Source organism: Nerophis lumbriciformis, linkage group LG15 (assembly GCF_033978685.3).
Source record: "Nerophis lumbriciformis linkage group LG15, RoL_Nlum_v2.1, whole genome shotgun sequence".
Lineage (NCBI taxonomy): Eukaryota > Metazoa > Chordata > Actinopteri > Syngnathiformes > Syngnathidae > Nerophis > Nerophis lumbriciformis.
Genome location: NC_084562.2, coordinates 19,655,001 through 19,672,500, shown reverse-complemented (window position 1 = coordinate 19,672,500; position 17,500 = coordinate 19,655,001). Strand labels below are relative to the sequence as shown.

The window sequence follows — 17,500 nt, the reverse complement described above, 5'->3', positions numbered from 1 at the left end:
CCGGTATACCCTACAACCCTGTTGATATTTTTATGTTCATATTGTTTAAAAACTCAGACAGGAGGGCTTTAAAAGATGTGAACGAGATGGTAGTATTTGCGTTTGGCAATGAAAGGGAATATGGTAATAACTGTGTTATTTCTTTGTCTTTTATGGTTGCATTTATATATTGTTTAGCTAGCTAGCCTTGTCTTAAAGCACCTCTTCCTGAGGGCGTTTCAGTGATATAACTTCACCTTTATCGTTAGTTTTTAAGCCAAAATGTGTCCGTTCTCCCTTTTTCGGTCTGCTTGTAAGTACTCTGTGATTGTGCGCTGCCGAACATGCTCCTCTGCTCGTAAAACCAGCAATGTCACAACATGACAACTTCATGCCCGTTAAAAAAAATTGGGTAGGCGGGGACCGGTACTTTTTAGAGGCGGTATAGTACGGAATATGATTTATTAGTACCGCTGTACTATAATAATACCGGTATACCGTACAACCCTTGACTGAATACACACTATTGTTCGCACATTTCCTGAAGTCTGGAACACTAATGCATAGAGAGAGGCAGAAAGGGTGATGTTTTGATGCGGACACGACCTCCAAAACGAGGGGAAAGAGTGAGGAGACACACATGCCTCCTCTCCTTGTTGGGTGCTGTTGATGCTTACTGAGGCGCTTTTAGCTCCACTGCACAACGCTCCGTCAAGGGCTATAAAGCAGAATGGAAAATCCCCTTCAGCCTGCATAGTTACTTTTGGCCACGCTCTCTGTTCAATTGTTCATTGTCAGCGCAGTCAGTTGGCTCCCGGTCGTGTAAACAAAGCTTCATGTACGGGGGACCGCTGAAACGGCCCCCAGGTGTTTACCATAAATATTCACTGTTTTTTTTTGTTTTTTTTGCGGCGCATGTTACATGTTTGGATAAGACGCTTCCTTGAATTGATTGCACTTCATGCTGAGTGTGCGTGTTTACGCAGGTGAAGTGGAGTGGAAGTCGAGCAGAGTACAGTCTGGAGGGGGAGTTTCCAGAGATGCTCTTCACCATCAGCAGGGAAGGAGTCATTTGTCTCAACGCCCCCCTGGACAGAGAAACACAAGACCAGGTCTGTGAAACTAAACATCCCCGGCCACCTCATCGTGAACGCTGTGCTTATAATTCATGTTTGAACGTCTAAACACGGCCACTTTTGTGTCTCCGGACCTCTGTTTCTGCATCGAAACTTTATTTTATGTTGTCTATTTCTTTATTTTTCACCTCTAACATTCTATCATGACTGTAAGATACCATCGTTTTGTCTTTTAATGGGTAATGCTAAGTCGTAAATATGGGTAAAACGCAGTGTTATATCTTGTATACTTCAGACTAAAACATGTGTTTGTAGGCCGATTCCTGGGGCCGCACTGGGCTAAAAAAATTAGGTTGAGGACATGTTTTTATATATATATATATATATATATATATATATATATATATATATATATATATATATATATATATATATATATATATATATATACATATATATATGTTTTTTTGCTGTTGTATTTTTTGTATTTTTTAATTTAAATTTTTTTTAATTTTTTAATTTTTTTAATACATTTTTTCTTAATCAATTTTTGTATATATATATATATATATATATATATATATATATATTGTATACATGCATGTATATATATTTTGCATATATTTTGTATGTATAATTTTTTAACTATATTCATTGTGTAATAATATTATATACAGTATATTTTAATATATATGTATGTATATATATATATATATATTTTTTTTTTTTCTTAATTTGTATTTATTTTTTCAATTTGTTTTTGTATGTATGTATATATATATATATATTTTTTTTATTTAAAAAAAATATATATATATTTATTGTGTAATAATATTATGTACACTATATTTGAATATATATATATTTTTTAATTTGTATTTATTTTTTTAATTAGTTTTTTCTTAATCAATTTTTGTGTATATTTTGTATATATATATATTTTTTGTATATATAATTTTTTTAATAGATTTATTATGTAATAATATTATATACAGTATATTTGAATATATATGTATATAAATATATATATATTTTTAATGTTTTTGTTATTTATTATTTTTTAATTTGTTTTTTGTATATATATATTCATATAATGCTCATCAAACACTTATTTGGAACATCCCACAGGTGAACAGGCTAATTGGGAACAGGTGGGTGCCATGACTGGGTATAAAAGCAGCTTCCATTAAAATGCTCAGTCTTTCACAAACAAGGATGGGGCGAGGTGTTAGCGTCAGCACGTAAGCGTCAATGCCCGTGACCTTCGATCCCTCAGGCAGTACTGCATCAAAAAGCGACATCAGTGTGTAAAGGGTATCACCACTCGGGCTCAGGAACACTTCAGAAAACCACTGTCAGTAACTACAGTTTGTTGCTATATCTGTAAGTGTAAGTCAAAACTTTAATATGCAAAGCGAAAGCCAATTATCAACAACACCCAGAAACGTTGCCGGCTTCGCTGGGCCCGAGCTCATCTAAGATGGACTGATGCAAAGTGGAAAAGTGTTCTGTGGTCTGGCGAGTCCACATTTCAAATTGTTGTTGGAAACTATGGACGTCGCGTCCGCCGGAACAATGAGGAAAAGAACCATCCGGACTGTTATAGGCGCAAAGTTGAAAAGCCAGCATCTGTGATGGTATGGGGGTGTATTAGTGCCCAAGGCATGGGTAACTTACACACCACCATTGATGCAGGTTTTAGAGCAACATATGTTGCCATCCAAGCAACGTTATCATGGACGCCCCTGCTTATTTCAGCAAGACAATGCCAAGCCACGCATTACAACAGCGTGGCTTCGTAGTAAAATAGTTCGGGTACTAGACTGGCCTGCCTGTAGTCCAGACCTGTCTCCCATTGAAAATATATATGCTGATTATTTAAAGTTCTATCTCAGGTGTTTTCCATGTAGGTCACTACAGACTACTCCAGATTCAGTAATCGTGTTTTTCTTCGATTAAACTGATGCGAGGAGGTACAAATGCTGATGATGATGTATCGTCCAGCCAGGCGAGGGCAACATGACATGTGATTGGTGGAAACAAACATGGCTAATACAGTTTTCCTGCGTTGCCAGACTACGTTGCCATGACAACACAGCCAAGAGACACACTCTCAGATGAAGATAATAGACTGTTGGGAATAAATTAGTACAAAAGACTATAATTGAAGTCAACATATCATTTAAGGTTCAGTGTTTAGTCCTTCCTATTACTTCCAGACCTATTAAGCTTAGTAAGCGTGTTAGTGACACAAAATGTCGTGTTTGCCCATCCAGTTCCTGATCAGCATCGTGGTGGAGCGTCCAGACGGCCGAGCCATCGCCAAGCCGGTGGAGCTGAGGGTGATGGTGGGCGACGCCAACGACAACAGACCCACCTTTCCACAGGCACAGTACCACACGGTTGTCAAGGAACTGGCAGCTCGAGGTAAACCAACGGTCATTTTTTAAATATATATATATATATATATATATATACACAGTATATATATATATATATATATATATATATATATATATGATGATGATATATAATTTATTAAAATATTTTTATTGTGTAAGAATATTGTATACAGTATATTTGAATATATATATTTTGTTTTTTATTTTTTATTTGTATTTATTCAATCAATCAATCAAAGTCTTACCGGACATGTTCATTGAGAAATATGTTTATCCACAGCAAACATTTTATCTGAACAGTAACTTTTAGAAAAGCACATTGGAAAAATATATGGAAAAACAGTGTCAAACCCTAGTAAAATACTTTAAAAGCTCACTGTGTTGTGACACATCAGATTCTTGAATAAAAGCTTTTCTGGCCAGGCTTTTACAATTGGATTTCTAGATAAAAGGTAATCTTCTTCACCTTTTTTGCAAAGAGCAGTGGGTGAAAAGTGACTTGTGTCTGTCTCTGAAGGGACGGAAATCTTGACGGTTCAGGCGGCCGACAACGACGACCCTAAGACCGACAACGTACGGATCTTTTATCGCTTGGTGGGACAAATCCCAGAGAGTCCTCGCGCTCTGTTCAGAGTGGACCGGGACTCTGGGGTCATCTCTGTCCAAGCAGACAGCATGGAGGGAACGGCCCCCCAGTACACACTCACCATCACTGCTGAAGATGCTAAAGGTGACTTTTGACCTTCCTCATTGTTTAGTTTTAGTTTGGAATAAAAAATTAAATACAAAAAAATAGTACTGATCCCATCAGCTAACAAACTCAGTACATTTTTCTGACAGTTAGAAACATTCTGTAAATGGTAGCTCATTAAAAGGGTACGTGGGTAATTACACCAAATCTACAAGATCAAATTAACTGTAAAAAACATGTTTTTTTATTTAGCGTTTATTAGGCGTTTGCATATTCACCATATTGCCAATTTAATGAATATACCGTATTTTCTGGACTATAGGGCGCACTTAAAATCATTTTTTCCCCCTCAAAACTCGACAGTGCGCCTTATAACCCGTACGGAATAATTCTGGTTTTGCTTACCGACCTCGAAGCAATTTTATTTGGTACATGGCGTAATGATAAGTGTGACCAGTAGATGGCAGTCAAACATAAGAGATACGTGTAGACTGCACTATGATGGCAATATGTACGGAATAATTCTGGTTGTGCTTACCGACCTCGAAGCCATTTTATTTGGTGCATGGCGTAATGATAAGTGTGACCAGTAGATGGCAGTCAAACATAAGAGATACGTGTAGACTTTACTATGATGGCAATATGTACGGAATAATTCTGGTTGTGCTTACCGACCTCGAAGCAATTTCATTTGGTACATGGCGTAATGATAAGTGTGACCAGTAGATGGCAGTCAAACATAAGAGATACGTGTAGACTGCACTATGATGGCAATATGTACGGAATAATTCTGGTTGTGCTCACCGACCTCGAAGCCATTTTATTTGGTGCATGGCGTAATGATAAGTGTGACCAGTAGATGGCAGTCAAACATAAGAGTTACGTGTAGACTGTACTATGTTGGCAATATGACTCAAGTAAACAACATCAACATTTTGTATGTTCCATTGAAAATATAGAACATTACACACGGTTTTCAAAAATCTGTCAAAATGTTTTTAGTACGACTTTGATAAGCTATGAAGCCGCACCGCTTGATGGATTGTACTGTGCTTCAACATACCAGTATTATTATGGTGTGTGTACACTGCAAAAAGTCAGTGTTCAAAAACAAAAACAAAAAATACAAAAATTAGGGGTGTTTTATTTGAACTAAGCAAAATGATCTGCCAATAGAACAAGAACATTTGGCTTGTCAAGACAGCGTACATACTATGCAGATATAAAAATGCTTGTAGAGAAAAATGAGTTGGAATTTCACAAGAAAAAGGTCAAAATTTCACAAGAAAAACTTAGAATTTTGACAGTATTATAATAAAAGTCATAATTTTACTCAACGCAAGTCAAAATTGTACAAGAAAAGCTTAACATTTTGGCAAGTTTATTAAAAATAGTCTAAATCTTACTCGACAAAAGTCACAATCTTATAAGAAAACTTGTTAGCAATATTATAATAATAATCAGAATTTTACTTGGCAAAATTATAACAAAAGTCATAATTTTACTCAAAAAATGTCAGTATTTTACAAGAACAACAAAAAAATTGGCAACATTGTGATAAAAGTCAGAATTTTATATTACAAATGTCACCATTTTGCATTAAAAAGTAATAATTTTAGGAGAAAATATGCAATACTACAGAAACAGAAAGAATAGGAGAAATTGTTCCCAATTTTATTAAAAAAAAAAAAGTCAACACATTGTGAGGAAAAGACTGCTTTTAGTTATTTGTATTTTCTTTAATTTTTTGTTTGTAATTGGATTTTAATCTTCATTATTTACTTCAAGTTGTGTCTCTAAAAATATATTTATTCATTTTTTTAAATCAATTCTGGCCAAAGGGGGCTCATTCAATTTCTTACACACACTTGTTATTTCATATGTTGACCAGAAGATTTTTTTTTTCATGCTTGAAATAAGAAATTATTACTTTAAAAAAGCAGTTTTATACTTGTGAGTGTTGATGACAAAGCTTTGCAACAGTTGATGTTCTAGTTTCAAGCATGTTTTACTCAATATAGGTCATCAAATCTCAGCAACAAGCTGTAATATCTTACTGAGATCATTTAGGACCAAACCCCTTAAAACAAGTAAAACACTCTAACATAAAATCTGCTTAGTGAGAAGAATGATCTTATCAGACAGAAAATAAGCAAATATCACCCTTATTTGAGATATTTCATCTTACTTAGATTGCAGTTTTTGCAGTGCAGGAAGTGTGCATCTGCATGAGTCAGACCTGAGGACGCGGTGCGGGCAAGATGCCGCACTCTCTGTTCCGTCCTCATCTTTTATTTGCGACCTGAGTCACCGACAGGAGGTGTTGTGATGTCCCGACAGGTCTGAACAGTTCCTGCACGGTGGTGGTGACGGTGCAAGACGAGAACAACAACCCGCCGGTCTTCTCCCAACATGAGGTACGATGGCTAAAACAGCATCCAGAATACGCTTTGAAACAGGGCCAGTGGACCATCCCCCGGACCTCCGCATACAGTAAGTGGCTAGACCACCGCAGACCATGACTCTGCAGGTCACTGATCTAATTTTCCTGGGCGGTGGTACTAAATAAAGCACGGCCTCTAATCCCGGGCTCATGGAGATGGAGCGGCGTTATCTGAGTTTTATTCTCTTCTTTGTATTCTACGTAGACAGTGCTCTTAGAGTTTAATCACATTAGCTTCCTTTGGAGAGAACTTTCCACTGGGGTATTTTTAGTGCGGCCTAACATCATCCCTGCAGCAGATGCACTATCGTGTTGAAAATGACATCAGAAGGGATTTCATAATCGCGAAACCTGGTCTAACACATGCATTTAGAGCATGGTTGTAGTTTGCATACATAGACTATATTGCCAAAAATATTTGGCCACCTACCTTTACCCACATATGAAGGGTTGCTGGAATTGTCCAAAATCAAAAAAGTCTCCGTTCTAAAGGTGTTCTATCAGGTTCAGGTCAGGTCTCTGTGCAGGCCAGTCAAGTTCATCCACACCAGACTCTGTCGTTCCATGTCTTTATTAACCAAGCTTGTCGGAAGAGGAAGGGGCCCGCTCCAAACTGTTCCCACAAGATTGGGAGCATGGAATTGTCCAAAAATGTTTTGGTATCCTGGAGCTTTCAAAGTTCCTTATGATGTCGGTCCACCTTTTGCAGCGCTTACAGCTTCAACTCTACATGGGAAGGCTGTCCACCAGGTTGCGGAGTGTGTTCAAAGGAATTTTTTGACCATTCTTACAGAAAAGCGTATCGGTGAGGTCACACCTCGAGAAGGCCTGGCTCTCAGTCGCCATTCTAAAGGTGTTCTATCGGGTTCAGGTCAGGACTCTGTGCAGGCCAGTCAAGTTCATCCACACCAGACTCTGTCGTTCCATGTCTTTATGAACCTTGCTTGTCGGAAGAGGAAGGGGCCCGCTCCAAACTGTTCCCACAAGATTGGGAGCATGGAATTGTCCAAAAATGTTTTGGTATCCTCGAGCTTTCAAAGTTCCTTATGATGTCCGTCCACCTTTTGCAGCGCTTACAGCTTCAACTCTTCATGGGAAGGCTGTCCACCAGGTTGCGGAGTGTGTTCAAAGGAATTTTTCGACCATTCTTCCAAAAAAGCGCATTGGTGAGGTCACACCTCGAGAAGACCTGGTCTCTCAGTCTCTGTTCTAATTCATCCCAAAGGTGTTCTGTCGGGTTCAGGTCAGGACTCTGTGCAGGCCAGTCAAGTTCATCCACACCAGACTCTGTCGTTCCATGTCTTTATGAACCTTGCTTGTCGGAAGAGGAAGGGGCCCGCTCCAAACTGTTCCCACAAGATTGGGAGCATGGAATTGTCCAAAAATGTTTTGGTATCCTGGAGCTTTCAAAGTTCCTTATGATGTCGGTCCACCTTTTGCAGCGCTTACAGCTTCAACTCTACATGGGAAGGCTGTCCACCAGGTTGCGGAGTGTGTTCAAAGGAATTTTCCAGCATTCTTCCAAAAAAGCGCATTGGTGAGGTCACACCTCGAGAAGGCCTGGCTCTCAGTCGCCATTCTAAAGGTGTTCTATCGGGTTCAGGTCAGGACTCTGTGCAGGCCAGTCAAGTTCATCCACACCAGACTCTGTCGTTCCATGTCTTTATGAACCTTGCTTGTCGGAAGAGGAAGGGGTCCGCTCCAAACTGTTCCCACAAGATTGGGAGCATGGAATTGTCCAAAATGTTTTGGTATCCTGGAGCATTCAAAGTTTCTTTCACTGAAACTAAGGGACCAAGCTCATAATTCCTCCTCCACCAAATTTCATACTCGGCACAATGCAGTCCGAAATGTAGCGTTCTCCTGGCAACCTCCAAACCCAGACTCGTCCATCAGATTTCCAGATGGAAAAGCGCGATTCATCAGTCCAAAGAAGGCGTCTCCACTGCTCTAGAGTCCAGTGGCGACGTGTTTTACACAACTGCATCCCACGCTTTGCATTGGACTTGGTGATGTATGGCTTAGATGCAGCCGCTCGGCCATGGAAACCCATTCCGTGAAGCTCTCTGCGTACTGTACGTGGGCTAATTGGAAGGTCACATGAAGTTTGGAGCTCTGTAGCAAACTGACTGTGCAGAAAGTCTTTGCACTATGCTCTTCAGCACCTCTCTGTCAGTTTACCTGGCCTACCACTTGGTGGCTGAGTTGCTGTTGTTCCCAAATTCTTCACTTTTCTTATAATAAAGTTGACTTTGGAATATTTAGGAGCGAGTAAAATTTCACGACTGGATTTGGCTGTGGCGTGGTTGTGGGGGCGGGGTTGATGTTGAGGTGCAGGCAGCATATCCCTTCCCCTTTCGAGCTTTTCCGGATGAAATGAAATTATTTTTTCCAATCATTTTGGAACTTGCAAGCGTATTTCTTCTTCTTACTCGTCGTCGCCATGTCTCTTCTCCGTTCTTCTGTTTCGTCTCCTTCTTGTTGTGTGTGTGCAGTTGTGCACTGAGCTCCAAAAGCCGTAGATGTTATTGTAGCGTCCCGGAAGAGTTAGTGCTGCAAGGGATTCTGGGTATTTGTTCTGTTGTGTTTATGTTGTGTTACGGTGCGGATGTTCTCCCGAAATGTGTTTGTCATTCTTGTCTGGTGTGGGTTCACAGTGTGGCGCATATTTGTAACAGTGTTAACAGTGTGACCTGTATGGCTGTTGACCAAGTATGCCTTGCGTTATCATCAAACCAGTTAAAAAATCATACAACGTGTCAGCATTTCTTGACATCTTCGAGCAAAGACCATTGTTAAACCCGTCCAACGCTACATTATTATGTGACTGGGCCGGCACGCTGTTTATATGGAGGAAAAGCGGACGCCTGGACAGCATGCGGCTGTTAAGGGGTGAAGGTTTCAGGTGAGAGAGGACGTTAAAGGCAGTGTCTTTAAGGCGCGCCCCCAATATTGTTGGAAATCGGGAGAAATTCGGGAGAATGGTTGCCCCGGGAGATTTTCGGGAGGGGCACTGAAATTCGGGACTCTCCCGGGAGTGTTGGCAAGTATGATAATAACTAGTATATCATGCAAAAGGGCAGCATTGAAATACTTTGTATAGTTCAAAACTTACGGTCATTTGGAAACATCACTGCACATCATAATGGCAGCTACACTTTCCATCTTAAAGATCTAAAAAAAATATTTGGGAAAGATTAAAAAGCTTAACGGGCCTTAATTTGCCCAGATCTGTTCTAGATGATGGATGGATGGTCCAAAGTTGCGTTATATACAACGCCCACATGTGCCTCATAACACAGGAGAGAACAACCATTGTGCGAGAGCCACCACGCTGCGATAATAGCCAATCAGTACGAGCGCAGGGCCACAAAAGAGCGACACATGCATGAGGAACTATAAATAATGCACTTTTAAAAGACGAGGGGAGGAATAACTCCCGAAATCAGCCCGCAAAAAGTTTGCAGCTGCGACCGCCCGTCACATGGAAAATGCGCTTGAGCGGGTCACGCCTGAGCGGTGCAGCATTTTCCATGCTTGTGAAAGCAGACAGGCTGATGTGGGAGGGGAGTGGTGACAGGCCCCCCCCCCCGGGTTCAGCGACCCTGCCCCCCCAGATCAGAGGCATGGAGGGACATTCGTGAGTGGCAGATTAAAAAGGCTGTCTGAACAACACAATAAAGGTCAGCTGACAGCAGGAGGGCAACGTCGCTTTGTATGCACAAACATATTGGCTTCAGGTTGCTAACACTTAAAGGCCTACTGAAATGCGATTTTCTTATTTAAACGGGGATAGCAGGTCCATTCTATGTGTCATAATTTATCATTTCTCGATATTGCCATATTTTTGCTGAAAGGATTTAGTAGAGAACATCGACGATAAAGTTCCCAACTTTTGGTCGCTGATAAAAAAGCCTTGCCTGTAGCGGAAGTAGCAGACGAGTAGCGTGACGTCACAGGTTGTGGAGCTCCTCACATCTGCACATTGTTTACAATCATGGCCACCAGCAGCGAGAGCGATTCGGACCGAGAAAGCGACGATTTCCCCATTAATTTGAGCGAGGATGAAAGATTTGTGGATGAGGAAAGTGAGAGTGAAGGACTAGAGGGCAGTGGGAGCGATTCAGATAGGGAATAAATAAGTTGCTCCTGAGTATAAGTCGCACCCCCGGCCAAACTTATGAATAAAACTGCGACTTATAGTCCGAAAAATACGGTATTCTTTTTATTCAACACATAAACCTTAGGCTTAGGTCAGGCTGATTAGAAAAAAAAATTTGACAAAAAATACAATTAAATACAATTATCTTGTGCTAAAATAAAATAAAGTAATAATAATTATGTTTTTTTAAACTAAACATGTCCATAAAATTAAAGTGCAAATGAAAATATTAGTCATATTTTTTGCGCTTAAGAAACTTCTGTATGACTTTACCTTCAGACATCTTCTGTTTGATGTTGTCGTCACTGCCACAAGTGGTGGAAAAGTGTATTACAACCGAGTACAGATATTTTTTTGGCGGCCCTCGTGGCCCTACAATGGGCCCTATGGTTAAGAAACATCGTTCTAACCACCAATTTTTTTAACCTCTTAAGGCCCAAGCTGTTTGTTTACATGTTTTTTTTCTTTTTTTTTTCTCTTTGCTATTTGGGCTTATTGGACCCTAATTAGAATAACAACTAAAAATCATCTTTTAATATGATGTACTTAGTCCACAAGTGCACAAACGTGTACTTCCTGTGTAGTGACAGGCAAATTTTTATTTTTACACTTTTTTTTCTCCAAATTCCATTGTATGTTATACTCTTCTGACACCACCAGATGGCAGTATAAGTGTCCACATAAGTGGCCATAAGACCCCAATTAAGTAGTGTACACAATTTTGGAAATAAGAGCTAAAAAGTGCTGTCCACGCATGTGGCCACTAAGGCCTTTAGAGGTTAAAATGTGTTTTGCTTCCTCCCGTGCAGTACGGACCCTACCACATCCCGGAAGATGCATCAGTGGGCACCATAGTAACATCTGTGCTGGCAGGCGACGCTGATGTGCGAGGAGGCGACAGCTGGCAGGTGAACTACCGCTTCGAGTGTGGAAACGAGGAGGAGGTCTTCTCATTGATGACGGACAGGCAGACCAATGAGGTCTCACTTGTTCTTTCAAAGGTAAAAATAACACTCCTTTTAATATCTTCTAAAACAACCTCCCTGTTCACTAATTGGCAAGTATCGTGAAAAACCGTCCGACCGGAACTCTCTAATTAAAGTTCCGTGGGTAAATTATGGACGTTTAAAGTTTTGGTGTTGTTTACTGCCATCATATTGCAGTCTACACACACCTCTTAAGTGTGACTGCCATCATATTGCAGTCTACACGTATCTCTTATGTGTGACTGCCGTCATATTGTAGCCTACATGTATCTCTTATGTGTGACTGCCGTCATATTGCAGTCTACACGTATCTCTTATGTGTGACTGCCATCATATAGCAGTCTACACGTGTCTCTTATGTGTGACTGCCATCATATTGCAGCCTACACGTATCTCTTATGTGTGACTGCTGTCATATTGCAGTCTACACGTATCTCTTATGTGTGACTGCCATCATATTGCAGTCTACACGTATCTCTTATGTGTGACTGCCATCATATTGCAGTCTACACGTATCTCTTATGTGTGACTGCCATCATATTGCAGTCTACACGTATCTCTTAGGTGTGACTGCCATCATATTGTAGTTTACACGTATCTCTTATGTGTGACTGCCATCATATTGTAGTCTACACGTATCTCTTATGTGTGACTGCTATCATATTGTAGTTTACATGTATCTCTTATGTGTGACTGCCATCATATTGTAGTCTACACGTATCTCTTATGTGTGACTGCCATCTACTGATCACACTTATCATTACGCCATGTGCCAAATAAGATTGCTTCGAGGTTGGTAAGCACAACCAGAAATTTTTTGTACATTAGGCGCACCGGGTTGTAAGGCGCACTGCCGATTTTTGAGAAAATTAAAGGATTTTAAGCGCGCCTTATAGTCCAAACAATACGGTAGAATGACGGTTTCTGAGTCAAGTCTTTTTAAAATATTCTAACGGCAAAATACGTGGCACTGACAAAAAACAAAGCGGATGTAATTTATTATTCCATTAAATCGACGGGTGTGAACAAGTTTAAGATAAAAAAATAATAAAAAAATAAAGAAAGATTCCTTTCTTTTAGCCCGGTAATCTCTACCTGTCCCTGGGGCGCATCACTCATGGCTCATGTAATCCAGCAGGGTGTTTAGGAGATGTTTTAGGCGTGTGTGAGTGTGTGTGGGTGTGTGTGTGTGTGTGTGTGTGTGTGTGTGTGTGTGTGTGTGTGTGTGTGTGTGTGTGTGTGTGTGTGTGTGTGTGTGTTCTTGTATTTCTACCCTTCTTGAGACATCAAAAAGGAAAAGTACCTTCCATATGAGGAGGTGTGAACAAGTTAGGACATAAATCATGGTCCCAATAGTGAAAACCATTGCATCTAATAGAGAATGTCTCATTTGCACCCCTGGTGGTGAAATCTATCAAAATGAGGGATTTTTCTAATTGACTCTGTGTCGGTTTTATAAGTGCTCCCCCTCTGGTCAACATATGAAATAACAAGTGTGTGTAAGAAATTTAAATGCGCCCCCTTTGGCCAAAATGTCTTTAAAACAAATAAAATAAATATGTATATAGAGACATACTGTAATAACTTGAAGTAAATAATGAAGATTAAAAACCAATTACAAACAAAAAATTCAATAACAAAAACATTTTTAACTAAAAGCACTTTTTTTCTCACAATGTGTCGACTTTTTTCTTATAAAATTGGGAACAATTTCTCATATTCTTTCTGTTTCTGTAATATTGCAATATTTTCTCGTAAAATTATTACTTTTTTATGTAACATTATTTCTCTTTTATGTAAAAATTATTACTTTTTAATGCACAATGGTGACATTTGTCATATAAAGTTCTGACTTTTATCACAATATTGCCAATTTGTAAAATAGTGACATATTTTGAGTAAAATTATGACTTTTGCCATGATTTTGCAGATTAAAATTCAGATTGTTATTATTATAATGCCAACATTTTAAAGTTTTCTTATAAAATTGTGACTTTTGTCGAGTAAGATTTAGACTATTTTAATAAACTTGCCAAAATGTTAAGCTTTTCTTGTAAAAATGCGACTGTTATTGAGTAAAATTCCAACTTTTATCATAATATTGCACAAATGTTCAGTTTTTCTTGTAAAATGTTTTACTTGCGTTGAGTAAAATTACGACTTTTATTATAATAGTGCCAAAATTCTAAGTTTTTCTTGTGAAATTGTGACCTTTTTCTTGTGAAATTCCAACTCATTTTTCACGACAAGCTTTTTTATATTTGCATAGTATGTATATGTTATTAATGTTATAAATACAAGTTTTTATATATTTAGAAAGGGTGGTCCAACAGAGGTAGGCATTTTTCCAAGGTCTCACGAAGGTAACTAATAAAAGAGTGTGTGTGTGTGTGTGTGTGTGTGTGTGTGTGTGTGTGTGTGTGTGTGTGTGTGTGTGTGTGTGTGCTCTAAATGGGCAGATGAATGTAATTGAAGTGCACTGCTGTGCCTGCAGGCATATAAATGGCTGCTTTGGAAAGCTGATATCAAACGACACAAATTAGTTTCAATTACTTGAGCGTTTCAGCACTTGCTTTTGGCGAATAACTTGTCTATAGCGACCACTTGATGGAAAAAGCAAACTTCTTCAACGTCTTATTATTATTCTCCTCCAGATTTTGGCGCTCTACCTTCCACATTTTTCACCCGATTCAAACCGTTCCAACTTCAAACTGTTCCAACTTCAAACTGTTCAGCCCGGGAATCGTGGGCTTTCCCCTCGACAAATTCCAAAAATTCCCAGATTTCCCAGAATTCCAGGTTTTCCGGGACATTTTTTCCCACTCAAAATGAATTGGCCATTTTTCAAACTTCCACCATTTCCATAATTTTCAACCGATTCAACACATTCCACCGTCCTGGAAATTCAAACTTCCTTTTTTCTAAGTTTAAAAAAGTTCCAGGATTTTCCAGAATTCCTGGTTTTCCAAAGCCCAATTTCCACCTTTTTTTCTGGCGACTACTCCTTCCACATTTTTCAACCCACTTCAACCGTTTCACCGTCCTAACATTTTTCTTAATCAGGACAAAAAACTGAGTTGATTTTTTAACTGAAAAAATTCCAGTTTTTCCCAAAATTCCAGGAATTCTCATATCAACATGTAACTACTTCAACATTTCTCGACCGATTTGAAAAATTCCAACACCATTCAGACCATTCAAGGTTTTTTTTTTTGTTTTGTTTTTTACCATTTTCACAAAATAAAATAAAACAAATACCTTTTTTCCAAGTTCAAAAAATTTCCAGGATTTTCCAGAATTCCTGGTTTTCCAAAGCCCTAATTCCACCCTTTTTTCTGACGACTACTCCTTCCACATTTTTCAACCCACTTCAACCGTTTCACCGTCCAAACATTTTTCTTAATCAGGACAAAAAATAAAGTTGTTTTTTTTAACTGGAAAAATTCCCGGTTTTCCCGAAATTCCAGGATTTCTCAATTCAACATGTTTCTACTTCAACATTTCTCGACCGATTTGAAAAATTCCAACACCAACTATTTTAACTCATTCAGACCATTCAAGATTTTTACCATTATCAAAAAAATAAATAAAAAAGACCTACCTTTTTTTTCCAAGTTAAAAACAATTCCAGGATTTTCCAGAATTCCTGGTTTCTCAAAGCCCTATTTCCACCCTTTTTCTGGCAACTACTCCTTCCACATGTTTCAACCCACTTCAACCGTTTTACCGTCCAAACATTTCTCTTAATCAGGACAAAAAAAACAAAGTTGTTTTTTGAACTGGAAAAATTCCTGGTTTTCACGAAATTCCAGGAATTCTCATATCAACATGTTATTACTTCAACATTTCTCGACCAATTTGAAAAATTCCAACACCAACCATTTCAACTCATTCAGGCCATTCAAGGTTTTTTTTTTTACCATTTTCAACAACAACAAAAAAAACCTACCTTTTTTCCAAGTTAAAAAAATTCCAGGATTTTCCAGAATTCCTAGTTTTCCAAAGCCGTATTTCCACCCTTTTTTCTGGCGACTACTCCTTCCACATTTTTCAACCCACTTCAACCGTTTCACCGTCCAAACATTTTTCTTAATCAAGACAAAAAAACTAAGTTTTTTTTTTTTACTGGAAAGATTCCCGGTTTTCCCGAAATTCAGGATTTCTCAACTCAACATGTTACTACTTCAACATTTCTCCTCCGATTTGAAAAATTCCAACACCAACTTCATTCAGACCATTCAAGTTGTTTACTATTTAAAAAAAACAAAAAAAAACAAAAATGTTTTCAAGTTAAAAAAAATTCCAGGATTTTCCAGAATTCCTGGTTTTCCAAAGCCCTATTTCCACCCTTTTTTCTGGCGACTACTCCTTCCACATTTTTCAACCCACTTCAACCGTTTCACCGTCCAGACATTTCTCTTAATCAGGACAAAAAGCAAAGTTGTTTTTTTGAACTGGAAAAATTCCTGGTTGTCCTGAAATTCCAGGAATTCTCAATTCAACATGTTACTACTTCAACATTTCTCCACCGATTTGAAAAATTCTAACACCAAGCATTTCAACTAATTCAGACTGTTCAAGTTTTTTTAACATTTTCAAAAAAATTCCCGCTTTTCCCGAAATTCCAAAATGTTTGGAAATTCCCATTGAAATCAATGGAACATTCTTCAAAGTTCTACAATTCCCACATTTTTCATCTGATTCAAACCGTTCCTACTTCAAACTGTTTAGCCTATTTGGGATTCGTGGGCTTTTCCTTGACCAATTAAAAAAATTCCCAGATGTCCCAGAATTCCAAGTTTTCCGGGACATTTTTCCCATTCAAAATGAATTGGCCATTTTTCCCATTCAAAATGAATTGGCCATTTTTCAAACTTCCACCATTTCCACAATTGTCAACCGATTCAAACCATTTCATCTTCAACACATTCCACCATCCTGGAAATTCAACAAACTACCTTTTTTCCAAGTTAAAAAAAAGGTAGTTTCCAAACATTTCTCTTAATTAGGACAAAAAAATAAGTTCATTTTTGAATTGGAAGAATTCCGTGTTTTTCCGAAATTCCAGGAATTTTCAATTCAGCATGTTACTACTTCAACATTTCTCCACCAATTTGAAAAATTCCAACACCAACTCATTCAGACCATTCAAGTTTTTTACTATTTAAAAAAAACAAAAAAAAACAAAACATTTTTAAAGTTAAAAAAAATTCCAGGATTTTCCAGAATTCCTGGTTTTCCAAAGCCCTATTTCCACCCTTTTTTCTGGCGACTACTCCTTCCACATTTTTCAACCCACTTCAACCGTTTCACCGTCCAGACATTTCTCTTAATCAGGACAAAAAGCAAAGTTGTTTTTTTGAACTGGAAAAATTCCTGGTTGTCCTGAAATTCCAGGAATTCTCAATTCAACATGTTACTACTTCAACATTTCTCCACCAATTTGAAAAATTCCAACACCAACTCATTCAGACCATTCAAGTTTTTCACTATTAAAAAAAATAAAAAAAAATAAAAATAATAATAATTTTAAAGTTAAAAAAAATTCCAGGATTTTCCAGAATTCCTGGTTTTCCAAAGCCCTATTTCCACCCTTTTTTCTGGCGACTACTCCTTCCACATTTTTCAACCCACTTCAACCGTTTCACCGTCCAAACATTTCTCTTAATCAGGACAAAAAACAAAGTTTTTTTTTTGAACTAGAAAAATTTTCGGGTTTCCCGAAATTCCAGGTTTTTTTGAAATTCCCATTGAAATCATT

General features: G+C 38.3%; 1 protein-coding gene across 2 annotated transcripts in view; it reads left to right on the top strand.

Moving 5' to 3' along the window:
- The window catches only part of cdh16 (cadherin 16, KSP-cadherin), a 78,737-nt gene that overhangs the window by 37,961 nt on the left and 23,276 nt on the right, over nt 1-17,500 (top strand). For both annotated transcript variants that reach the window (XM_061975349.1, XM_061975350.1), the window contains exons 8-12: nt 966-1,091; nt 3,332-3,482; nt 3,975-4,187; nt 6,489-6,565; nt 11,563-11,754. In XM_061975349.1, coding sequence (XP_061831333.1) covers nt 966-1,091; nt 3,332-3,482; nt 3,975-4,187; nt 6,489-6,565; nt 11,563-11,754 — 759 coding nt within the window. The remainder of the gene's footprint in view (nt 1-965; nt 1,092-3,331; nt 3,483-3,974; nt 4,188-6,488; nt 6,566-11,562; nt 11,755-17,500) is intronic.